Source organism: Epinephelus moara, chromosome 13 (assembly GCF_006386435.1).
Source record: "Epinephelus moara isolate mb chromosome 13, YSFRI_EMoa_1.0, whole genome shotgun sequence".
In the NCBI taxonomy this organism is placed as follows: Eukaryota; Metazoa; Chordata; class Actinopteri; order Perciformes; family Serranidae; genus Epinephelus; species Epinephelus moara.
The window spans coordinates 24,286,838-24,314,157 of record NC_065518.1 but is presented as its reverse complement, the minus strand read 5'-3'; the positions used below and the strand labels follow the sequence as shown (position 1 = coordinate 24,314,157).

Genomic DNA, 27,320 nt, shown 5'->3' with positions numbered 1-27,320 from the left:
TTGTTTTATTAAGTATGCATGTAACATGTTAATTCTTGTCATACCAAAGATTGTAGAGATATCAACCTGGACAAGATAAATGTATGATGACCACTCGATGAAGTCTAGATATGTCCCATTTGATCAAATGGAGGAAGGCATCTGAATATTTCACTCAGAATAAGAATAATAATGTAGCTTCAATGAAGCGTTAGAAGAAGCGGATACAGAGTAGTAAACAAATATTTTCTCTAGCTTTGAAGTCGCTTAAGGGTAAATTTAAGTGGATTGTTGGAGTTGAAAGGGTAAAGTATTTACACTGAACTGTATTTCATGTATCTCTCTTTAGTGTTTTTCAAATTTTGAACAAATAGAAATCAGATCTGCACGTTCTGATATAAAAGATAATTTATCACTTTTTATTTTATATTAATATTTTATTTGCTATATTGTTCTCAGCAGTAACTGTACTATTTAATATGTTATAGTTTACCATCTTATATACTTTATTTGTTGTAGCTTGTTGTAAACTGCAGCAAAGAAGACGTCACTGAATAGACTGAATACCAGTGTGAAGGCTCAGGTATTGAAATATGACCGGTGTGGCAAATAAGTTGTCAGCAAACAGGAAGGGATACATGTTTCCTGTCACAACATAGTTGTATTTAATGATTCCCTAATATTGTTGTTGTGTTGCCTATTGCATTAATATGTATGTTTTTTATGTCCAGCATGAAGCCTTTAACAATGTAGTTTCATTGTGTATAGGTTTGACATAAAATCCAATATTTCTGAAAGTAACAAGATGTCTCTGTTTAATGAATGTAAGAGAAGAGTTGGTATGTATTTCCATAACCATTTCAAGTATTTCTACATTTAATGTGCAAACATCTGAATGCACCCTAAAGCATGCTGACACCACAGCTGGGCTACAGATGATGCACCAATAAAACCCACCATAAGAATACATAAGATCAGTGAACAATACATTTAACACATGAAAAAAGAATCTCATAAAAGCATTAAAAAAATTCTGCTTTTAACAAACTGTTTTAAATCAATAAAGCAACCCGAAGAGTTGCTGTGTAGCTGGTTGCACCAACAATAAATCCAAAAACACTGATCTCTGATTTGTTTCCCTGCCATGTTGTAACAAAGGTAAATGGCTAAATGATGCCAGTTACTACTGATGTTAGCCAACTTAATCTGAGCCTGCAGATCAAACAGTTAGCTATTAACAGGTTGTTCATTTACAGACAACACTTAGCCTGATGTTACCTGGTGATACCATCAAATGTACATGTCCAGATAAGCATTATTCAGCTACTTTGTTGGATTATTCATCAACTTAGACGGGGGAAGACTGAAGGGACATGACAATCATTAACCTTAATTTATCAAGCCATCACTAAGAAATGAATTCAGATGTGTCAAAATTATAATCTAAACACATGTAAAATTGCAGTGACATCAACAGGTTCTATGGCTTTCTTTCCTCCAAAAGGGGGCGAGGCCTTGGTATTTTGGGAAGTACCTATATTTAGTTTGAGGATCACACATTTAGCCATCATTAAAGCAAAGAAGAAAAACATCAAGATAACAGGTGATTTCAAACTAATGAACGGTTGTGTAGTTGATGTTAATGACAGCTCTTGTTATATTACCGAAATATAGATGTCTAGATAAGCATTATTCAGCTACTGTGTTGGGTTATTCATCAACTCAGACGTGGGAAGACTGAAGGGACATTCCAGCGATCAACCTTAATTTATTAAGGTGTCACTAACAAATGTTTATTTACCAAGAAATAAATGAACACAGATGTGTCAAAATTATAATCCAAACACATGTGATTGCAGTGACATCAACAGGATGTTTGGCTTTTTTTCCTCCAAAAGGGGGCGAGGCCTTGGCATTTTGGGAAGTGCCAATATTTGCTGGTTGGTCTGAAGCTTGAAGATCACACATTGATGACGTACAATCAAAAGTATCTGTGATATTTCTTGTTCTCTTCCCATCTATAATCACAGTTTCACACAGGAAAGAAATGTCTTCTTATCTACTTAAACAATTACATAATATTTAAAATAACCGATAAGTAATCGTGTGTATGTGTATGAAAACACACTCAACCACACTTGCAACAACAGACATCACACACACACACACACACACACACACTTGCCTGACCTTAACCTACACCTTGCCTTGCCCTCACCTTAACCCAGGTCATCACCCTAAAATTTAATGGTACATTCCAGGAATTGCGTTTTGTCCCCTTAGGGAAGGCAAGTCCCCACAACGTCACTCTGTAAGCAGATTTATGGCCTCACCCTCACAGCGTAAGCAATACATGTCCACACATGCACACCCAAAGAGATAATACGCTGCATGTGAGTGTATTATGAAATCAAGCAGCTGCAACAATGAAATGAAGTTACACAACAACAAACAAGTATGGAGAGAAGCAGAGAAAAAAACAAGAGGTTGGCTAATATCTGAGAGGAAGTGGTATTGTGTACAAAACTGTGACGTATGTCACCTTGTCAGGGAGCTCAACAACATGTAGTTCCGATAAGTTCAAGAGACCAAACCACAAACATGACTGACTGGTGAGATCAGAGCTGCAGGGAGTTCACTATTGTTGAAATGATTTTATAGTTCATCATCACACTAATATCTTAAAGGGTTGTCATTTAGATAAAGTAAACAACTGTTCAAGAGTTTGGAATCAGCTGTTTTATTGATGTTTTTCTGCTTTCTTTTAATAATTGCTATTTAAACAGAGATGAAAAAAAACCAAAACAGAGTAATTCAGACACCAAAGCTATTATTTACACTTTAAATAGTTGTAGCCCAAATTATTAATGACTCAGTAATAGATAAAATTGTTCAAATCTTAAACATCTACAGCAGTTATGTCCGAAAATATCATTTTTCATTCAAAAATGCTGTTCAGACACAAATGTGCCACAACAATACATGCACACCTTTATTTCTTCGGTGCTGCTCTAATAAATTCAGCTGTTTGAATTAGCAGCTTTGTCTTAAGAAAGGCTTTTTATTTATGCTGTCACACTACAGTAGATAAGTGAGACGTGCGAGAGGACAAAAATCTGACACTACATTGTAATAAATGGTGGATTACTTTACTTTTGTAGTTTAGTGTTGAGACATTTTTACTAGATATATTTACTCTATTGTGGCTGCTCAGGAAAATTGTATCTTAACATGTTGCCTACTAAAACATCAGTCTATTTAGTTTCCTGTCTGTGCCTTTGCTTTAGACAGTCATTCTGGGATGTCTCATTCTTCTCAAAGTCTAAAAATACACGTTAAAGTGAATCTAACATATTTGTCCTTCTGCAACAGCTTATCTGTCATGATCCTGGGTTTTGGTTTCATATTGTTGTGGACTTTGTGTTCCTTTTTTCATGATGTTTAGCTCATATTTAATCTGCTTCCTGTTTTATTTTGTAGATTCTCTCCTCATGTGACGCATTTGGTTTCACTTCCTGTCTTTGTGTGTTAGTGTTTTCCCGCCTGTTTTCTGTCACACCTGTCTCATTAGTCCTTCCTTGTTCCCTGAGTCTTCCCTTCACACCTGTTTTGTATTAGTCTTGTCTGCTCCACCCTTGTTGTCAGCCAATCCCTGTTTCTCTCCTTTTGCCCATGTCTTCCTTCTCCAGCTGTGTCTCGTCCTTGTGATTAGTCTTCTGTGTATATATACCTGTGTGCTTCCCTTTGTCAGTCCATCTGCGTACTGTCTGTGTTTGTTGGCGTACCTTGTTCATCATTCCTGCCATCATCTTGTGTCCTCCCCTGGTCTTCATGTCTTTTTGTGGTTTGTTTTTTAGTTAGGGTTTTTGTGTCTGCTCCCTGTTGGATTTTGAGTTGCCTGCCTTTTTGGAAATCCTTGTACAGCCACATTAAAGCTCACCTTTTGTTGAAAACTTAAATCTGTCTGTTTGATCTGCATTTGGGTCCACCTCTGAACTGACAGCTGTAACATTATCTTTTTAAACCTACCTGGAAAGCAAATACAGTTCAAGACTGAACCTGAGACTGATATGGTGCTCCCTCTGACGACCTCCACCTGCCCAGTTTGATATACAGTTCACTAGCAAGAATTCAGGGGGTGTAGTTGTTGAGGAATGGTGAATGGATGAAGTGGGGGTGATGGTTGAAGAGGGATGTCTTCTGTTAGGTTGGTCTGGGAGGATGAACTTGATATCGGACAGAGGGAGATTCAGTGTGGGGGTTCTGTCTCAGGCGTTTTCCTACCCGAGCGGATTACGGGCCCCCCAGACAGTACCTAGAAAGAGACATGGGAGAGGTATGCACCAGATTGAATAAGAAGAGATGATGGAAGACGGGAGGAGAGGATGAAGGAATGTTGGTAGGGATGAGGTAGGAGGGGTGATGCGTGAAGGGAAGGGAAAGGGAGGGTAGGTCGAGAAATCTGAGACAAACGGAGCAGGATGGGTTGACCGGGTATAAGTAGGCTTGACAGGTAATCAGAGGTGTGGTTGAGGTGTGGCTCTGCTCCCGAACCTAAGTTAACAAATTAACTTCATTTCAAGAGGTCCTTGGTCTTAAAGGTGTTGAAGACCCCTGGCTTACAATCAACGAAAACAACCACAACTGTGGATGTGCTTTCTGACACAACTGACTCTCAGCAGAGAAACGAATTGTGAAATCAAGCTTTCTCAAGCAAATGATTTAAAAAAAATAAAATAAGATACACTATCCCCTGTGATGCCCTGACAATTAACTGCTCCGGTTTTGTCTCATCTGCATTATTGCAACACATTATACTCATGTCTTGGGGTATTTCCACTATAATTTTATTCCTATGGTGGGATTTTATGGTGTTCTATTCAAGTTCTATTCATACATATTTGTGATGTAACTTAACTTTTGTGCCACACCTAAAAGCCTTAATAAGAAAGACACTATAAATCAAGATTACTCTTGTAGTTATTATTACTTTTGACCAATTTCTTTCATTAATACAAGACAAATAAAAACACTTCTCATACTGAGGAATGTGGCCATAGTGTATAAAAACATGGTGTCTCGCAGTGAGTGCGTATGTTTATTTATACCCACTCCTCTCCTATATATTCATTAAACAGACATCTTGTTACTTTGGTTAAATTTTGATTTTATTGACATGTTTATGTTAAACTTACACATTATGATGCATTGTGGACAGGTTATGTAATGCAACACATACATACAAGGACAACTTTATACATATTCATATAACAAGCAGCATAGTAGATATAGAAGGTAACAAATAAGATTGTCTCTCCTGTTTGCTGACATCTTATTTGCCACACCTGTCATATTTCAGTGCCTGAGCCTTCACACTGGTATTCAGTCTATTCAGTGACGTGTTCTTTGCTGCAGTTTACAACAAGCCTGCTTGAGGCCATACATTCATTTCCATTAGGAGAAACTGTTTACTCAAAGTAAATGAGATGGTGAAAAATAACATATTAAAATGTAAAATTACTGCTGTGAACAATATAGCAAATAAAATATTAATAATTAATAAAAGGTGATAAATAATTTTTATATCATCAAACATTTCAGAACATGCAGATCTGATTTGTATGTGTTCAAAAGAGATATATAAAATACAGTTCAGTGTAAATACCTAGGCACTTTAAACTCCAAAAATCCACCTAAATTTACCCTTAAGTGTTTTCAAAGCTGGAGACAGTATTTGTTTACTGCTGTATGACAATGTCACATACGTTTTCTTGCATCTGCTGCTTCTAACGCTTCATTGAAGCTACATTATTATTCTTATTCTGGGTGAAATATTCAGATGCCTTCCTCCATTTGATCAAATGGGACATATCTAGACTTCATCGAGTGGTCATCATACATTTATCTTGTCCAGGTTGATATCTCTACAATCTTTGGTATGACAAGAATTAACATGTTACATGCATACTTAATAAAACAAAGGCTTGTGATGGCCTAGCGGCTGTGGATGGGCTCNTAGACTTTATCGAGTGGTCATCATACATTTATCTTGTCCAGGTTGATATCTCTACAATCTTTGGTATGACAAGAATTAACATGTTACATGCATACTTAATAAAACAAGGGCTTGTGATTGCCTAGCGGCTGTGGATGGGCTCTGGCTGAATCTGAAGCCGGGTCTTGGTGGCCAGGGCTGCCTTGCGGGTCATGGTGGTGCAGCGGGTCAGGATCTCCTCGGTTTTGGGTCTGGGTGGCATCCTGGGAGCGACTGAAGCCGTCTCACTGCCTTTGGAGCTGACAGATACAGAGGTGTCAGTGCTGGTGTTGGAGCCGCGGCGGTCAGAGAGGCTGAGATCAGGGCTGCTTCTCCCGCTGTTGCTGACACTAGCCTGGGATGAGGCTGCAGGACTGCCTGAACGGCTCTCTGCTAAACTTGAGGTTGATTCGCTGCTTGAGGAGGAGCTGGAGAAGCTCATCTTGGTGCTTGTGCTGTCTGAGGTGGGGGCATCCCTCTCCATCTGTGTTTGCGTCCAGGTCTCAGAGAGGACATCCAGAGATCTGGCCTTGTGGAGACGCCCGGGCACACTGGGCTCTCCTCTGGACCGACCTGCTGAATCCCACTGTGGGCCGTCTTCGTTGGTGCTGGGTCGACGAGGACCCTGAGTTGCCAGGTTCAGAGTGGAGCTGTGCAGCTTGTGCAGACTGTAAAGGCCGGCCCGTGGGTTGTTGTATGGCTGCAGGTTCATGGAGGGGACGTAACCTGCTTTGCCATTGAATCTGAAACAAGGATTGCAAAGAAAAAGGAATTCATTACAAGCCTGCAAAACATCCTCCACCCTAGATGAAGTTTAGGAATTTATTTGACATTTGATACTGCTGCCAGCACTTCAAACTCTTACACTAATAAAACCACCTTTCTCTCTAGGTCGACAAAGGTACGTTTGTCATGTGTTTACATGCAAAGTCAATGCAGGGCATTGATGAACGCTTCACCACAACCTCTTTTAATGTGCTCCTGATTCCTATCCTCCATTGTTTGCATTGCAGACAGATAAGATTGTGATACCTGATGAACCACCAGCCGTCGTCAGACTTCCTCAGCACCTCCACCACAGAGCCAATGGGCACAGACACCTCGTCATCCTTCTTGGTGTTGTAACTCCTCACGGCACAGTACAGGGCACCTGAAGGTCACAAACAAGAGAACAAGATCAGGAACTGCTGCACAGCTGAAGTCTCTCTTGAGACATATGGTAAAATTAAGACAAGGGATCAGTTGCATGTTAACTTCCAATGGTTAAAGAGCGCTCCCCAGTGGTGGCTGTTTGTAACAACCAGGCTTCACAGTAAAATGCTAGGTATGTGCATCTGGCATGCATTGATTGGCACAATGAATGCTGAATGATGTCACAGCTCACACCAGTGCTAGGCTTACAAATGTCCAATTATTCAGTCAGTTCTCACCTGCAAGCTGGAATCCATCATCGCCATCATCATCCTCTGTGTCCCACAGCTCCAGGTAGGGAGCAGGAAACCAAGCCAAACGCTTATCCTCGTTCTCCACCAGCCACCAACCTGGAGAGGAGATAACACAGACTTTCAGTACAACAGAAATGAAAGTGAAGGAAGGTTTTTCTTTCTGATTTTCAGTAAGTGACTGCATGAAAGCTGAAGAACTGACCTGCAGGGTCTTTGATCAGGACATCCAGCTTCTCGTCCACAGCCACCTTAAATGGACGATTCTTGGTGTCCTTTGTCTCGTAAGCAGCCACGCAGCGGTAAGTCTGGGTGACAAACGGGTGAGTGACGTTGCCTGCATGCTGGCGAGTCCCATCACCACCTTCTCCACCTGAGCCATCAGGCAGGTCATCAGACAGCAGGATCATGATGCTGTGAGAGAGAAGTCAGTCGTTTAATAACCAAGAACTTCTATCGGCCTCTCACATGATTTGAAGTAACACGCTGACATGACAAGCTACCTGTTCTTGGTGAAGTCTGGCTGCAGGTCATGGTCTTTGGGCATGAAGAACTGTGTGACCTGTGAGCTCTGAGTCACAGGTTGGTCACACTTCAGCAGTTTGTCGCAGTAGCTGTCCAGGAACTTCATGCGTTTGACGGATCGCTTGGATCCTTTCTGCTGGAGGCTGCTCTTCCTGGCCTGCCCTGGATAGAGGAGAGGAAATGACATACTGGTTAACACATTGGCTCTGAAGAAGATTTGGCTTTTTCCTAATGGTCACACATTTGGTCACACAGTGATAATCTTACCCCTAAATTTTGGGATCAGTCTGTCATTTTTCTTGAAAGGGTTCATGTGAGGGAACATCTTTTTCAGCTGCCTCTGTTTGAAAAAATAAATTTTTATTAATGATTATTCATACAACATAAACAGCACACTGAGCACTTGTTTGGATTTTCTTTTTCTTTTGGACTCACATGAAATTTCTTGAAATCCTGGAAGGACCTGTAGACAATCACTTCAGTCTCATCAGACCATAACACAGATATCATGAACATCTGTGGAAGTAAAAAAAAAACAAAGGATCAGAGAAATATTCTCAGATACAACAAAGATATTTAACACCTAAAATAAAAATGTCTGAGGTCTTAACTCACCTTGAGCTTTGGTGAGTCCCTGTGGACGGCTCCGATCATGCGGGCACTGATTACAAAGCGCTGTTCACCGGCCATGGTACACTAGTTTGTGTCTCAGCTCTCAGGATGAATGGTTGCTTTCTTGACCTTCAGTCTCCCGTTGACCGGCCTCTGCTGCTCTGCCAGATCTGAGAGTCTGCTGCTGTAGATATAGGCCTCACAAAACGGAGGCGGAGCCTGACTGAAAAACACCTGAGAGCTGCAGAGAAAAGGATGGAGGCGAGGTCAGGAGAATGAGCTATCATTAAAACAATAATTACTCCACGTGTACCTGGGGAAAACACCCTGGCCTAATTATTGGATTGAGTTTTATTTTACAGGCAATTATTTACACAAAGGATTTCAATCATCTAAACAGCATTGCATGACACATACTGTAGCCTCAGCCAAGTAAGATTATTTTGTCAGGATATATTTGTTCATCTGCCAGATAGTCACCAACTACAGAAATATAACAATTCTATGTTGTCATTAAATTTGAAGAAAAAAAAAAGAAGAAGGAGCCAAACTATCAGCACAGTATCAGCACAGCAGCATGTCAGTGCATTTTTTATACTAATGCTTAATAGTCTAATGCTATCATAGGGGTGTAGATTTCAACAAAAATATTAAAGGCAGGGTGTAAATAAAGAGAGTACAGGCAGTGCAGTTGCACAGGGACCTGTGGGATAGGGGCCCATAGAGAGAGCAGGCCCTCCAACAGTGTGTTGGCCAGAGAACAGGCTCTAGAACAGGCTCACCCTATAAGCTAAACTAACAGTCTTCTGGATGTAACGTCATATTTGAGGAACAGACATGAGAGTGGTATCAATGTATCTGTGTAACTCATATGGCAGGACAACAGCTAGCCATATTTCCCAACACGTTGACAAGTTTCAGTTTGACGCACAGATTAAAAACAATCTTTGAAATAAGTGAACGTGATATTGCCTTCTCAAGAATTTATTACATCAGCGTAATCGCTTCCTGGCATCTCCAGCATCCTCTAATAATTAAAACTTTTCTTGCACGTGCAGTCACTTCACACTTGTCATCTGGCAGCAATATCCCTTATCAGGAACTAGTGTGGAGAGCTGTGGTGCTGTTGAGACTGACTAAACAGGTAAGCACGTGTATGTGTGTGTGTGTTTGGGGGGTGGGGGGGGGGTGGGGAGCAGGTGTTTCTTCAAAGTGAGGATTGCATGAGAGGGCCACAGTCAGAGGGGGTTATCCCAACCACTCATCAGATGGACGTGGGCGTGCAGTCCTTGTCTGAAGTGATGCCAGGATTGTATTGCACGCACTCACACCAACACACACAGCGTTATGGTGTAAAAGGTCAGGACTGTCCAGCTTAGTGTACGACCTGTGGAGATGTCAGCACCTGTGTGTAAAGCCACATGAGGTTTCCCCACACTGAACAAAAGGACCATGACTCTGAATTTTTTGGGGCATCTGTTGATAACACAATACATAATGTGTACTGTATGTGGGCACAAAACACACTAAAAAATACCAAACACGCAGTCATTCAGTGCCAAAATGGTCGTTTAAGGACACAATCTCGTAGTTACAACCTCACACATTCCGGTTAAGCATAAACACTGAAACAGGAGAATGTAAAGGATAAATGAAATGTGGGTGGAGATGTACAGTATGTGCTATAGGGCATGAGCATTCATGGAATGACAAGTGTTTGGTGTGCCTGTGAGTTTGCCTGAGGGGTAGATCATGATGTCACAAACATAGGGTTAAACTAGTGGAAAAATGTCAGTCCTGTTCTCATCATCGTGACGATTGCCCACAGTGTTGATCACTAAACCTCTGCTTCTAACTTTGTACCAGTTGGTGCTGGTTAGGACGGTGATTTGGTATCTGCAAAAGTGTGCATTTGAGAATGAACTGCTGTACAGGATGGTTGGATGAACAGTAGTACAGGAGACCAACCGTCACCTATGGTCATGAGCTTTTGGTAATCACCGAAAGAATAAGATAGCAGATACAAGTGGCCGAATGATTTTCCTCCATAGGGTGCCTGATGGGAGGAGCTCAGACATCTGGAGGGAGCTCGGAGTTGAGCCGCTGCTCTTTCGCGTCCAAAGGGGCCAGCTAGGATCCTTCCTGGGTGCCTTCTGTTAAAGGTTTTCCAACCACATCCAACTGGTGGGAGGCCCTGGGGTTGACCCAGAACACGCCAGAGAGATTACATATCTCATCTAGCCTGGGGACGCCTTAGCATCCCCCAGGAGGAGTTGGCAAATGATGCCGGGAAAGGGACGTTTGGAATATCTTGTCCAGCCTGCTGCTCCTGCAACCTGGCCCCTGATAAGCAGAAAATGAATGGATTGGTGGACACTGCCCACATCTCAGCTTCTTTAGTTTCAAGTAATAGGCTACATAGTAATGCATATTATAGAAACATGAATATATGAAATCTTAATCAGACTATATGATATTAAATTAAGTAAGAATATATAAGATAATGTGTAAATAAACCGGCGTAGCTCCAAGAAATCTGTTGATGTGTGTCAAAATGGACACTTCTTTAATAGAGCAGTCACAATTAATGCAGCTAACATAAAAAAGAAAGAAAGAGAAAGAGAAAGAGAAAGAAAAGCAAACATGAATTATTTTTAGACTTCGTGCAATGTTCGGATTATGTCATCATTATTAAATGGTGGAGTGTACCTTCGTCTTTTAAAAATGTGTAGGTCTTGTTTTTGGGCAATAGGGAATTTAATAAATTTTTGTGTGCAATGGGTTTTAACTTAAACCAAAAAAATTTAAAAAAAAATGGCTTAAAACTATAGTCTTTATTAACACTTAATGCTCTGAGACCTCAAACAAAAGGGAAATAAACAAGACTTGTACGTGTGCATTCCCTCATAGGACCTATGAGAATTATTTTTAGGCTATCAGATAATAAAAGTTTATGAGTCTTTGTACCGATCAGTTCAGTTTAACTATGCAGTGGATGTCTGTGTGCCAATGATTTATTAGCTCTGTCTATCAAAAGGACCATCTGCCCTGTTAAACACAAAGAAGAAGAAAAGAAAGAAAAACATTTCTTTTTCTCAGGGATTTTTTACGGAGCACCACGGAGCATCATCTTGTTTGATTTGGACTTGCTTCACAATCACTTCTTTGTCTGACCTGCCTTGGAACTGACAATAGAAATGTTAGAGAAACTGTCCAGGTGCACGGCTCATAGCTTTCATTCCCCTCTATCTCTTCTGGACAATTACAGGAATACGAATGTTATCATCCTGCAAAAACAAAATCCCAAACATATTACTACCCTGACAGATTCCTTTGCATCTTGAGTGTGAACAGATGCCCTAACACTGTCTGTTTTAATTTATTAGTGACTTATTAGTGAAGGAAAATGAAGCAAAAAAGTTTTCCCTGATGCATTTTTTGTAACAAGGAAGGAAGGTACTTTTTGTTGTGTGTTTAATTGATATATGGACACGTTAATACTTGCTCCCTGGAGTACTCAGTTAACCGCAAACCAAATACATGAGGACGTGACAAGAGGCACGCTTTATGGCTTTTTTCAAGGCCACAGACAAACAGTGACAAATCCTTCCGGGTGTGACAGCACTGAGACAGAGACATGAAATTTGGTTTTGATTACACAGACTTACAACATTCAGCAGTGAACTAGTGGGTCTGCTTTTAGTTGTTCACTTCTGGAGAACCATAGGAAATAAAATGAATTTAAAAAGCAGGCATTGATTAGCTTATATATTCTTGAGAGGACAGATCTTTAGGGATATGCATGAAAAACTAAGTCTCTGGATTTAACATCATTATTTAATCTGTGATAAAATAAACACAGATTTGTCTCTAAACACCAAAACAGAATCAGGTGGCTGCAGAGACTGGCCTCTAGCCATGCTGATTAGATTAGATGAGTGACCTCCATAACATTGTTATTGAGCCATATAAGAAAACACCCATGATATAAAAACTCTATTACAAGGAAGCTGCAGAACTTGACACTAAACTTGCGACCTAACGGGAAAGCTGATGATCAATGCCATTGTAGTAAAGTGCTTGGTAAACATAAATCTTTGAATAGTTGGACGTGGCTGATGGTTCTCCAATAGTGTGCACAGAAGAAGGTGGAGTCTCTAGAAAAAGGGTGTAAAGCTTCTGAGAAGTGTTATCACAAGTAGACGGAAGCTGTGCATTATTTAACAGACTGGAACTCTATAGTCAGTGCCAGGAAATCAGGTCCACAGAGATCTAAACACACCTGCAAAACAACACCCACTGTCCAATTAATCTGATACACCCTCAGGGGAACATGAGTCACCCAAAATATAATGCTGAAATTAGTCATGTGATTCACAGTTGCAATAAATGTTTTATCGATAATTTGTTGATTTTGTTTTATCTTTCTGTTCTGCGGTGGAGGAGATTCTGCACGTTTCTCGCCGTGCTATTTTTGGTGTGTTATGGAACTTCTCAGTTTTGTTCTTTCTTTGATGTTTGACACAGCAAACAAGTATAGAGAAAAGAATTGTAAACCCATTTGTAATGACTACACCTAACTCACCCATGCCTAACAATGCCATCATATGGTTTGACAATCCACAGACTAAAGAACCAGAATACGCTCTAACCTGTTTACCTATATCTGCAGGTGTTATTGTGCATTTATTTATTTATCTTTCTTCAACTTTGTAGGCATTTAGTTTGGTTTAATAATTCTGATGCTCTTACTTGTAATAGATTTTTAGAAATTCCTGCACAGTGACAGTGTGTGGTAATCCGCTTGCCTGTAGATATTTCCTCCTTTGCACCTTCTTACAAGAAACTGAAGGTCAACATTAAAATGCCCTCAAGGAAGTCAGGGGCTGATCTGTGTGACTGCTGCTTCACAGTGTCTTTCTGATTGTTTAGGCCAGGGTTCAGCAATCTTTATGATCAAAAGAGACATTTTAAACCAAAAACAATATTTAAAAAAATCTGCTTGGAGCCACAAACCATATTTGAGCCTTATAATAAAGATAGCACCTGCAGTACAGGTATTCAAATGTGTATAGATGACTAAGGGAGATTTGTTTTTCCTCAAATGTTCTAACACTCCTCAAACAACTGCAGAAAACAAAATCATTTGTGTTAGACAAAAAAGGTTGAGTCTTGCCGTCTTTGTTGGTCTGGCCATAAGACTTCATCCAGTACGGGCCTCTATTGTTGTCCATACCAAATGTTTACCTGGGTTTATTTATAGTGCTTGAGCTCTGATTTGTAAGTGAACTTATCTAGAAGTGCCAGTGTGTCAGTGTGAAAAGGCACTTGGCACAAATAGTGTAGCAATGTGGAGGCTAATGTTTAAAGTTTTGCCAGAAGTGTGTTATTCATTTGCAAACTGAGTGTAAAGCAAAGACTGTGCAGTATGGTGCACTTGGTAAATGCATTGGCTACAATTGTTAATGAGTTTGGAGATAAAGCTTCAAGATGTGTTATGTTTGGAATACACAACTATACTTTAGACATTTGGATACCTGTGTGTGCATGTGTGTGTGTGTGTGTCTTTGTATTTGTACATGCTACATGGTGAGGACCAAAACACATATTTTAGCAACAGAGTGAGGACATTTTTGCAAAGTTTGGCCGGTCCTCACTTTTTCAAAGGCCTGTTTGGGGATTAAGACTTGGTTTAAGGGTTCAGGTTAGAATTAGGTTTAGGTTTAGGTTAGGGTAAGGGGCTAGGGAATTCACTCCGTCAATGAGGGTCCCCACAACGATATAAGTACAAAAATGTGTGTGTTTACGACAGGTGTGACATTTTTACAGTATTGCAGACTGCTATACCCTGCTCACAGAAAAAGCAAAAGCCAGAAGTGTTTTTCATTTTACTATCAGTGTGTAGTTGGTGCTTTGTTCAAATGGTGGTTTGTGTGTACTGTATTGACACTAAATATTTAAAGAGTTTGAAGAGTTTCGCAAGAATTGTTTGCCTTTGCGAGAGATGTCTTTGTAGAGCTGGCCATAAGAAGACTTCATCCACATCTCTCTGTCCAATACTGGCCTCCATTTTTGTCAGAATGTTTACCTGTGGCCTATTCATAGTGCCCAAGCTCTGATTTGTGAGTGAACTCATTATCTTAAAGTGTTTTCAAATGTGTCAGTATAGAAAGGTAATTTGCAAATTAGTGACGCAATGTAGAGACCAGTGTTAAATGTGTTGCTAAAAGTGTGTTATAAAATTGCAAACTGGGTGTGAAGCAGAGAATAAACATTTATTTTGTCACAGTTGGCAAACACATTAGCTGCAAGTGTTAATGATTTCAGAACTAGTACTTTAAAATCATCGTAGTGTTTAGGCATTCAGAAAAAACTGTAATAAACAACCTGCCATCCATTAATAAGTTGTGCTGAAGATTTATACAAATGTATGATGTAAGGCGGAAAAACTGAGTCACCATGTTTTTGGAATTTACAACTGGCAAACATGTACATACTTCCATGTGATGGGGATTTACCTGTTCTGGGACTTTAAATCCAGGAGTTTCATAGCTAGGTCAGTGTCTGGTAGTAACTGGAAATGCTCAAAGCATGTAACATGTTCCATTAATCTACAGGGTGGAGCACCTTGGCAGCTGAATGGATGCAGCACATGCCACATGGCTACAACGTTGCGGCTAGAGACTGGTGCTTTGAGCTGAACACAGTGACAACGTGCTGATAGGCACGTACAATGTTTCTGTGCCTGAACTTTCAGAAATTAATTCCTGTTTTTTGGACATGATGTTTAGCCTACCATGTTCACTATCTTTGTTTAGCACGTCAGCATGCTAATATTTGCTACCTCACATATAGCTAAGTCTGATGGGAATGACATCAGTTCTACAGGTACTTGGTCACAACCAATGTTTTGGACAAATAGAACATGAATGTGTGTGCCAAATTTCATGGCAATCCATTTGAAAGTTTTTGTTTTCACTCAGAACCATGGCTCAATTATGAGACAATGGGCCCCTGGGCACAGATATGTAGAAGGCCCCACCACCACCTCTCATTCATAGGAGCTAGACATACAGAATGTATGGCTGTATAGCCCTTCTGTTGTTCTTGTTGCGTTGCATGTCTTTGTAGTCATTACACATCTCTCGCTCTGGTTTTGTGTGGCTTTGTTTTTCATCTGGGATTGTTTAGGCCCTTTTTGTAGTTGTTTGGCATTTCATTGTAGTCATTTTGTATCTCTTTATAGTCACTTTGAATCGGTTTTGTTCCTTTTTTGTCTCTTTGTAATGGCTTTATGTTTCTTTGTGGTCATTTTGAGTCTCTTCTTGTGTACGTGTTAATTTGAGTGAAATTTTGCAGGTGAGGGCCAGAGGGGCCCTTGGGCCTCAAAAGTCAGGGATCATCAAAGTCATTAGGATTCATCATCTGAGAACCTTGAATCTCTGTACAAAATTTCATGGCGACCCATTCAATATTTGTTGTGATATTTTAATTTGACACTTTCAGAAGTGTTAAGGGTTTAATATATTTACAAAATGTGGCAAATGTTTTAGGTTGGAATCAATTTACCAGACTTCAAGTAAGTTTTTAATAGTTTTCGGCAGCTTTGGGAGTTTTAGAGTTGAAGACAGACAGTGTCAGTGGTTTAAGAAGTACTCAGGGCCCAGTTGCACAAATCACCTTAAGTTTGCTCCTTAAGTATGATACTTAGGGCTTACATGAAATACCTTAGCAATAACTGATTGGAAAGATCCCGTTGCATAAAACCGCAGAGCAGTCATTAATTCTAAAGGGGTGAGAAGATCGCAACTTTGGAGAGGTGAGTGATCCAACTCCAGACAGTCACAATCATAAACTGGCTTCTGGTAAAATTTAAAGTGCATAATCAGGTTCTCTCGCTTGCAAAACACTCTTCTCGGGATGCCTTAATTTTCTCATTCATCTCCATGAACTCAACCATGTTGCAGTCAAGATGGAGTCAGAGGTATGTTATATTTTTGTCTTTACTTTGGTGTCTATGGTTCATTGTGCAACAGTTAAACAAACTTTAAGCAATTCCTTAAGTATGAGACTAAGATAAGGAGAAAAACTTAAATCCTTATGTAAACATTTTAAGGAAACCATAAGGAAAAGATCTGAGGATGTTTTGTATAACCAGTATCTTTTTTCAAGGAAACATTAACTTGGACTTTGTGGGAAATCTTAACTTAAGGTGCTTTGTGCAACCGGCCCCAGATCTTTGTGAATTTCCCCAAAGGATCAATGAAGTGTTGTCTTTAGCCATAATAATACATTATAATTCATGTGTTGATTAGATTTTGTATTAATAATCCTAATCTGCAAAGTAACTAGTAATTAAATCTATCAAATACATTAGTAGCAGAAAATAGAATGACCCAAGTACCTCACAATTGTACTTCTGTACAGTAGGTGACATACAGTACTCAATGTACTGCAGACAGAGATTTCTCCACCGGAAGCACTTAACTGACAGTGTGACTGCACTGTGCCTCGGCGTTCCAGAAATATTTTACTGTTGACAAGAAGATTCCTTTGTCTTCATCTTTGTCTATTGTCTGTGACACTCCTGGCAAGCAAGCAGCAGTTTCCAGTTTCCAAAAATAACACTATGGCGTTCCATGTGACACATATGTCACATGGAACGAGGGAGCAGCCACTGTATTGCAACCACACATAAACCAGCACGAGCTGCAAAGCACACAGTATCACAGTACCTGGCTGCCAATTTATGGGAACCTGTCATTAAAAAATAATTGTGCAGGTTTTGGCAAATGCACCTGCTGTTGTTATAACACATGGTTTGACCTCTTTTAGCTTACTCTCCTATGAGTGACTTAAAATGAGTGCAATGTGCAAAGTTATTCTGAAAAAGAAAATAAAAAGAGTGTATTCAAAACCCACGCCATTTGTTTTGCGTATTAATACTGTTTGCAGACACTGATTCCAGGTCAGCTTATTATACAACCCTGTGTATTCTCAGGTGCACCTGCTTTCCACCACATTCTGACCAAGCCTTTAGAAGTTAAGCCAAGTCAAACAATGTAGCCCTAAGCCTGACAAGTATAGTCTGAGCCGCCCTCAGGCTACAGCGCATTGCTGCCCCGTTAGTGGAAGGTATGTACAGCAAACTAGTTCTTGAGTTTTCCCACAGGTTGTTTAAAGGTTTGTCTCACGACAGGAAACAAACTGGAAATTCCTATGTAGACAGGTATTACAGTAAGTGACTTAACTGTAATTGACAGACATTGTCATCTGGTTTATTCCAGCATATTAGACCTGTAATTAACAGACACATACACAGGTACATGTATTATTCACATGAAGTACACATATACATATCGTGTGCTTTTGGTAAACCATGGTATAAGTGATAGTTTTATAGGCATATATTGTAATGCCTTCAATTAACTCTATCTCTTTTCTTATTCTTCTTTTTGTTTCTTTCTTTCTTTGTTTCTGCAAAGCAGTAGCGGGCATGGAGCACTGTATTTATTGTTGCTTTAGACAAATGAAGCGTGTTTCAGAATGAAACCTCCGTCCTGATAATAGTATGGGCCTTTTTTTTAATGTAACTGTTCTAAAAGAAAGAACTCTGGCGACCAGCTTATATAGCAGTAGAGAGAGAAAGCATGTGTATGCATCGATATGAGTAAAGGAGACTTTGGGAAGGCCCACTCACATGACCTTTTCAAGGGCCCAGCTATTTCTTTGAGCTGGCCTGTTGAGAACAGGTTCCACTTGAGAACCTCTTCCAAACTGTCCGATCCATTTGATACGTATGCCGCCGAGCTTTATCAATGCTTTTATTGATACAAGCACATTTTTTGGGCAGTTCCACATTGCAAAACAATGATGCCAAACTCATGCGTCTATGCTGCTGGAAACTTGCAACAAAGAGTCATGGCGGAGGGGAAGAAAAGGTCCGACGTGTGGCTTCATTCCATGAAGAAAGGTGACAAAAGTGCTACTGTCTGTAATATGATCATTTCAAGCAAGGGTGGAAACACCAACATGGTGAAACATCTTTCTGCGCAACATGGGCTCAGATTCCATGAACACTATGTATGTGACACTCTACGCAGCAGTGCCACTGCTTCCCAACAGAGCAGCATGTCTTTTACCAAGTGTAAATATCCCATGGTACGAGAACATTAATGCCAAATGGGCAGGCTAAGCAGTTTTTTCCTTTGACTAAGAAAATAGTTGAACATTGAAGCTTTTGCACACACCACCGATATGCAGAATTTGTAATTGCAATGGTATCAATAAAATTATATCTCTACAACTATTGTACAGATCCCCTTTTTATTTAGTAGACATATCCATGGTGCCTGGAGGATGAATCCCTTCAACTTTGCTGATTCTGTGTTTTGACCTCTGGTGCCACCAAGAGCTCAAACTTTTCCATGTATGGATTGGCACAAAATGACTTTGGTGATCACCTGCCTTGTCCTCTGGTGCCACCATGTGGTTGATTTTTGGATTTGAGGGAAATGTCTCAACATCTATTGGATGCATTGCCATGAAGTCTGTGATACACAGTATACCTGAACCAAACCCCTGACTTGTCACCTTGCACAGGGGTTCTCAACCTTTTCAAGTGGCGAATCCTCAGAATAATCAGGTAGGTAATCGCATGCGCTGCAGTTGCTTCTATGTGCCTTTCCCTGTTGATTTTGAGTAATTATTGTGAATGCTCTGATGAATAAATGTCAACAAATATTGCTTTGTTTGTGATGGCAGTTTTAACAGCTAGCACCTACAGTATAGGAGTTGTCCATTGTGTGCCAGGCCTTCCATGACGTCTTCTCTCTCCATGACCTGCTGGGAACACTCTCTGTGCCCACACACTTTGACTCTAACACTCCATAAAATTAATTCTAAGTCAAATTATATCACTTGCACAGGTGATGTAATGTCAGTCTAATGACAGACTAAGACATGTTACTTTATTTTTAATATGCGACTTAATTTTCTGCACCAAACCACCTTGCAACTCTTGGAAACGATCTTGCAACCCTTTTTGGGGTCAGGACCCCCAGGCTGAGAACCACTCATCTAAAACATTCATTAGGTCAAAATTTTCATTTCAGCAATATAGTTTTTAACCATAGCATTGTCATTATGTCATATCCTCCTGAGACCTGAGCTTTTGTTTTGTATTCCTTTTTTCAATTTCTCCTAGTGATTTGGGATCAGTAGGACCCGATGAGTAGAAAAACATGGTCAACAATATTGAAGTCCCAATGTCCTAAAATGAGACGATAATAGAGTCCCAATGTCCTCAAACGGGACAACAATAAAAATAAACAAGTTTCAACCATACAATGTGATCAGACTGACTTGGCAGAGATGGCTGCCATCTTGTTTTCGTGGATCAGTGTGTTGTGTTCCTATTACCACTAGATGGCACAAAAAAGTGTCCACGAACGAGGACAACAGGTCTAAATGTCTAGAGGTAGACCCAAAATGTGATGTCCTCATATGAGGACCACTGTGTGAAATATTTTAACACACCAGCAGAGGGCAGTGCAGGGTTAAAAAGCACCTGTCAGCGTTGTTCCTCGACCAGGAACGGCAAGAACACTATCAAGCTTCTTATTGAAGGAAATGCAGTTTTTTAAGAATATTTAAATTTTAGATTTAACTGTGTACAATGCACCTTTGTTTTAGTCTTTAAAATTATTAAATAACTTGATAAATAATGTGAGGTGTGGTATGAAAGTATTAAAAGTATGTGGCATATTGGTCAAACAAGATAGACACAGTGGTAAAAGGTGTTTTGATATGATTTTTTAAAATCCATAATCCATTCTTTACACTCACACCATCAATCAAATCCAGGCTTATTCTCAAACAAACACACTGTTATAATACAACTCTGATAAGCTTTAGAAAGATGGCACCATCACATGGGAAGGGAACATGATATGGGAGTGTTTTCATAGGCAATTTAACAAAAATATTTCCTTTAATGAAGATAGATTCCTTTTTTTTCATATACTATAAGGATAGAATAAATTTTGTCTCTGAAAACTGAAGGTTTTACGTTTGGAGAGTGCTATGTTGAAAGTGTTGCATAGTTGAGGGGACAAATATGTAGGGATAGTAGGGATCTTAATTTAAAATGACACACGGGGGAGTAAAAAGCTCTTTGTTTAATGCAGAGTGCAGGGTAAAAATACTCTCTTTTTTGAATACTTTTCTGTGATTGTTTTGGCTCTGAACTCCCCACACAAACGCAAGTCAAAAAGCTTGACTGCCCCCTTGTGTACTAGGGCACGTGAGTGTAACATCCTGACTGCAAGCGTTAGTAACATATAGTCCATCTTTGTGCAAATGTAACTCAACAGAACAAGATCCACAGCAATCACATGTGATAATAATCTCCCAAGCAATTGTATGAACACGGGGGGAAAAGCTCGTTTTGTGTGTCACTCACATTGCAGCGTTTCAAAGTGCCACTCTGCGTCCATCATTTAGAGTAAAATAACAAAATATCCTCTTGGCAGGCAAACAAAGAACCAGCTTAGCTTTAAAGCAAATACTGTCATTCTAGCTTATGGGCTGATTAAAGCTCCAATCAATCATGAACCCAAACTTCTCTCTTGCGTTTCTTCCACACAGACTTGGCGATTAACTTCTTCAGAGATGGTGAATATGAGAGCAGACTCCTCAGAGGAATCCTTGTCCAACGGTAGTCAAATGTGTTTATGTTGCTCACTCTGCATCAGCTGGATGAAAGCTGGTTTTCTAGTCGCAAAACAAGAAGGGGAATTCCCAACTCAGCTTATAAAGTGTCTCAAGATACTGCGCCAAGCGTTTTTTAAAAACCAGACGTTAAAACAAATGAAGAAAGGGGTACACTATACGAGCCACACCCAGTCTCTGCTGCTGGTTCTAACTTTACAGGCTCCAGCCAGGGAGCAGAACTGCACTTTCTTCCTGTCTTTCCTCTCATCTCATCCATACATTCATTTGTCCCGATATCCCGTCCACTGATCAATCCGCTGTCCATCCACTTATTGGGAACATGTAAGAGTTTGCACTTCTCCAAAGCCCAAAATCTCATCCACAGTCATTCTCATTTTCCTCTTCAGTAGCATCCGCAGACCTCTGCTTTGACTCAAGACTCTGTCCATCGAAAAAAAAAGATCCACGATGCCGGCCGGGGTCACCGGAACTCATAGATGGCTGCACTGTGCTCGGGAACGTGGGTGAGGTTTAGAGACTGGTACCTGCGGAGTAACAACGCACGACATGTTAGATTATGTATATGAGTTAGAAGCACACAGTACACGCTTGTTTTCAGCTTTGTGACAATCCTTTTTTTTAGATAATCTAAAAGGTTTTAAGTGGTTTATTTAGTTTAAAGACATAATCCTTACATTTTTTTAATGAAATCCAAATCCGTTTTTGATGTTATATGGTCAGCATTTTTTTCCCGCAATAGCCGTTCAATATATTTTCCTTCAGCAATTACCTCCTAATGTATCAGTTATTACTGTTAGTGGCGGAGTCCGCCATTGCCACCCTGGGTTCAAACTGCCTTTGCATGCACGACAGGCACGTAAACTAGTGTTATTTTATTTTACTGATATCAGCCTCACTGTTTACTCTTCACTGCCTTCACACCATATTAAAGCTGGATTAAGTTACTGCTAATGCAAACAGAACATCTGATTGTTGCTCCCATGTTAAAAGCATTCAACTGGCGAAATACAGCGTGGCTTTTATAGTGACATTATCTGACAAAAATCAAAATTACCAAACTCTGAGATACATGGTTTTCACTATATAGCATATATAGCTATATTGTTGCTTTAAAATGTGCCTGTTGAGAGCCAGGCAATATATCAATATATGAGACTAGATATTGTCTTTGATTTTGGACATTATAATATCCTAAGTGGTGTCTTGACCTGGCTTTAGAGCCTAGAAAACATTGGACAGAAGGCGTCTGTGGCCAAAAATGGTCCCAGTCGGATGCCAAAAACTGCCACACAGTTATGAGACAGACGGCCAGATGGTGACATTATGTCCATGTCCAATATTAGTCCATTCAGACTCTCTGTTACGTTGTTGCTATTAACATGTATCTTTGTGTTTTGTCTTTTATAATACAATGACATTTTATTGACAATTACTTGTTTGGTTGTGAAATGGTTGCAATTAGGGCTGCAATTAACGATTATTTTCCATTGTCGACTAATCTGTTGATTATTTCTTCGATTAGTCGACTAATCATTTTATCGAAAAATTTGTTAAAATGTTGAAAAATGTCGGTCTGTCTCTCCCAAACCCCAACATTATGTCATCTAATGTCTTATTTTGTACTCGCGCCACTCACATTTTAGTTCACCGGCATGGGAGAGTGTGTAAAGTTGTCAATATTTGAACGTAAGAAGCTGCAATAAGAGTATTTTGGGGTACTTTTTCATACTTTTCTATAAAAAATTACTCAAACCGATTAGTCGACTACTAAAATAGTCACCAATTAGACAATTAGTCATCGATTAGTCAACTAATTGTTGCAGCCCTAGTTGCAATCAGACTGCCACAATGTGACGTCCACTCCACATCCAAAAACTAGTATTATTCGGCACCCGTTTTTTAAAAAATATAAAAACAGTTTACGCCATGTATATCTACATGTAAATTACATTCATGTCTCATTGTTTTAAGCCTGTGGCATTTGTAGGAGCCTAAATTATTTCTCCAAGCTGTCTTTATTCACACATTGGAGAAGTAGCCTTCAGGGCTTTTTGATAAAGTCAGGTGACGTAGTATCAAGAGCGATAACGTCCACATAGATGGGAAATCGTGGTGGATGAATGGACAATGCACAGGACTTTTACCCAGGAGCCCGGAGTTTGAGTCTTGTGTGCGTCAACATTAGTTTATACTGTTAGTGTCGTATTTTGATTTTGCTAGGATGCTCAGGAACTATATTTGAACCATAATGGGATGTCTTGATTGAATGTTTAAACAATGATCATTCAGTGTCTCAATGTTTGCTGGGAGCATGCATTACAGTAAAGTGAAGTAATTTTCTGAGCTTACCAGACTGTTCTAGCTGTTCTATTATTACTCCTTTCTCACTTAGTCATTATATCCACAATACTGATGATTATTTATCAAAAAATCTCAGTGTGTAAACATTGGTGAAAGCACCAGTAGTCAACCCTACAATATCTTTTTAATATCCATATTGAGGTATATGGTCCAAAAATACTGTGATTTTGATTTTCTCCACATCTCCCAACCCTATGAAAGTCTGAATAATTGACTTCACTTGACTCCACTGACACAACTGCAATCCAGTTTGTCAAAAACAACCTCAAAATGAGAGGCTTGACTAAAATAAAAAGAAGGATGTTGACATCTGAAAGCCAATGGTAAATTATGCTTGAGGAACAAAATGAATCGAGGGCCGACCACAGCCTGGGCTGATGCTCATGCTCAGCTTTTTCTTCATGTGTGGTTTGCGGGGTTTCACACCAGAGCTGGTGAAAGGCAGCAAAGAGCAAAGACTTGATCCAATAAACAAGCTATTTATAAGTCACATAACAACATTCACATTGCAGTTAATACTGTTTTCAGTCCCCACAATAAATGCCGATGTCGTAGCAAGTATGACAGAAGGGCTGGCTGTTGATCATTTTCCACTTTTTAAAAACAACATGAAACAGAGGTATTCTACAGTCGGAGAGGGAAACAAAACTGCCTCCAAGTATTTGGTCAAGGACGGGAAGACCTGATGGAATGAAATCAGAGGGTTTTTGAAACAATAGCCAAACCATTATGTGCGAAGGGAGTTGAAAGAAATGCCAAAGAATGTCAAATGAAAATTTGAACACTAAAGATAGAGTGCAAGCAGGCCTCCGTTTGCTTATAGCCGGGCAGCACGGCTCTATAAATCAAATGTAACAAACTGAGGGTTAGATTGTCCTGCTTCATCCATATAAGGTTACACAGTCTAACTTGGAGCTGTTCAGAAAAAGCCACATTCATCATCTTCTATTCATCTGAGCAAGGGGAAATTTAGAATTAAGGGCACCTTGACAGACGCTGCACAAAGCTGGAAATTTTGTCTGTAAAGGACTTTGCCCGCCCTGATTTTCCAGCTGGTCTGGGTTTTGATCCAGCAACCTTTCAGTCACAATGATTCCACTTTGCCTCACAGTAAGCAGTGTTGTGTTTCATTACCATTCAGAGCTCCTGTGGTAGTAGTAGCCCTCGATCGTTGCTGTGGATTTCTGGAAGCATATGTAGTAGAATCCGGCAAAGGAAGCCCCGCTGATGTCTTTTATTGTGTGGTCAGGGACCAGGAACTGCTCCTACAGGGACAGACAGGGTGAGAATTAGCAACAGCTGCGGACATCCTGCGTTTGGTCAGACTCAATTTAAGCAGTACCTTACCTTCCACCTCATGAAAATATAATCAGAGTTCTTCAGATCCTCATAGTCAAAATCATCTGAGTTGAATGTCTTTGCGTACTGGTAGAAGGCCTGGAACTTGCCCTTGACATATAAAGTAAAAAGATTATGTCATGATAAACCAGCTGATTGTAGAGCTTGTGTAGATTATGTATGTCCAAGCTTTCACCTTACCCAGTGCTTTCGATCCACATCCTCATCTGCATCCCATTTCCGAGTGAGAAACGGCCGCTTCCTGCTGATGATCTCTCCGGCGAAGAACGTGGTCAGAGTTGGGTACTCCTGCGGGAGTGAACACAACAGAGAAACAGTGGTGTTTTGTTTGCTATGGCGCAGCCGGTCTGATACTGTTTTGTTTCTTCTCTATGTGAGTGAAGGAATGTCACACCCAGTGCTAATAGTTGGTCTGTCAGTTCAATGTTTTCATCCAAAAGAACAAATTACAGGGTAGAAAGTAACTTCTTAACACATATAAGGCTTTGGCGGTATCTATTTTTTCATACGTTCCTGACATTTTGCCTGGGTATACAGCTCATGATGGTATTTGTCAAAAAAAAACAAACAAAGAAAAAAAAGCTGAGCTATTAGTGATATAAGTCATGGTAGCATGTATTTCATTATCTAGCCTACGTAAGTGTTTCAAAAATGCAACTGGCCTACTTAGACAAATGCTTCTGGGTTTAAATACTTATGGCTGACAGAATGATGAATAGAAAGGAAATGAGCGCCCTTGTTGCCGTAGGACCCGATGACACTTGTTGCCGCAACGGATACCAACACACCAGTGGACTGAATGGAGATGATGTGTTGAATAAAATCATGTGACTAAAAAAATGCTCTTGTAATTGGAAGAAGTCGTCTCAAAATAAACGGTAAAAGTAGCAATACTTCCGGACGGGAGCAGAGATGCTTTTCTTTTTTATTAGTCCTTTAACGTTATCCCCACCACTTGCAATTGCCATCTTTCCCAGTGTGTGCTGTGCACTACATCGCCTCAATACAGCATCATACCTTCAGAATTTCTGAATACCCTGGTATACTGCAATACCATGACACCATCCAAGCCGAATATGTATGCATAATACTTATAGTCATTGCTTATTTTCAATCACTGTAGTCATGCTGTGAGATTTACGATACTGTAAATACAGTTTTGTATAGAAAGACAGCTGAATCTTGAGCAGCCTACCATGATATGTTCTCTGATATAAACAAGAATAAAAAGCTAGACTACCAGTCTATTGAAAAGGACACAAACACAGTGAGTACAGGCCATCTTAAATTATTGATGTTTGTGGCTTTATAAATGGAATTACTGCTCTCACCTCAGTCAGTCCTTTTATCTTCAGGTACCCACACAAGTAGGAGTCCTCCATGGTGACATGCTAGAAAGACAATGTTGACATTTACTTCATATGTGTATTATCTGTTTTCTCCTACATTCAAATGGCAGTGAGTAACAGTGCTGTGATACGATTGTGACATACACAACATCCTCTTACACAAACCAGCTGTAAACGTGTAGGTTTGTAAGGCTCTCACAATATGACTGAACCTCTATTACGTCGTATTTTTGTAATAACTTGAATTAAAATGTCTACATATGGTTAAAAGGGTTGCTAGTAAACAGTCGCAGCTGCTACATCCACAGCTAGCTAGGCGAGTTATTCAACCACAGGCCAACGCTCATTGATTTCCCAGCTGTCAATCATCGCGCCGCCCGTTTGACAGATCGCCAAATGCCCCTGACAGCTGGCCTGAATAGTAAAATATCCGCGTCACAGCCCCACCTGCAAAACAACCTCCACGTCGTAAGAGTTCCCTTTGCTCTTCTGGTGGCCCCTGAACTTGGAGCCGCTGTACAGCAGCGAGGTGACAACACCGGGCTGCTGGGTGTTTATCGGTGGCGGTGGGATAAGCGAGCCCGAGGATGTGAAGGCCGCGGCGGGGGAGTCGCTGAGGTATCCAGCGGGGACAGGCATGGCTCCCGCTTCGCTGGCTGGGCACCGACCGCGGTCAATTGCCGTCTGGGCGAAGGACTCTGTCGGCGTCTCTACGGAGAGGTGGGAGAGCACTGTAGAGGTCCACCAACATTCAAATCCCCCCCGATACCTCCACAGTTTAATTTACCAGGCGCCAAGCTTCCAGAAAAGTAAGTGGACTTCGACGCGGCGCCGTAGGCAGCAGAATCCGCCCTTCTGATTGGCCAGTTTAGTTCACCTTTCGAACATCTTCAACGCTCATTGGTTCAACCTGCGGAAGGCTTT

At 40.3% G+C, this 27,320-nt stretch overlaps 2 protein-coding genes across 2 annotated transcripts; both read right to left on the bottom strand.

The window, feature by feature from the left end:
- Nucleotides 1-6,036: 6,036 nt before the first annotated feature.
- LOC126400058 (NADPH oxidase organizer 1-like) lies at nucleotides 6,037-8,748 on the bottom strand. Its single transcript, XM_050060482.1, has 8 exons — nucleotides 8,596-8,748; nucleotides 8,416-8,496; nucleotides 8,248-8,320; nucleotides 7,959-8,142; nucleotides 7,661-7,869; nucleotides 7,444-7,554; nucleotides 7,046-7,163; nucleotides 6,037-6,756 (listed from the first exon to the last, which is right to left on the bottom strand). Exons 1-8 carry the CDS (start codon nucleotides 8,668-8,670, stop codon nucleotides 6,117-6,119), a joined length of 1,491 nt encoding a protein of 496 aa, XP_049916439.1. The 5' UTR covers nucleotides 8,671-8,748; the 3' UTR covers nucleotides 6,037-6,116.
- An 11,643-nt stretch (nucleotides 8,749-20,391) lies between these two features.
- Nucleotides 20,392-27,315, bottom strand: LOC126400063 (glucose-induced degradation protein 4 homolog). The gene is made up of 6 exons (XM_050060487.1): nucleotides 26,844-27,315; nucleotides 26,379-26,438; nucleotides 25,228-25,335; nucleotides 25,036-25,137; nucleotides 24,823-24,953; nucleotides 20,392-21,851 (listed from the first exon to the last, which is right to left on the bottom strand). Exons 1-6 carry the CDS (start codon nucleotides 27,033-27,035, stop codon nucleotides 21,788-21,790), a joined length of 657 nt encoding a protein of 218 aa, XP_049916444.1. The 5' UTR covers nucleotides 27,036-27,315; the 3' UTR covers nucleotides 20,392-21,787.
- Nucleotides 27,316-27,320: the final 5 nt, after the last annotated feature.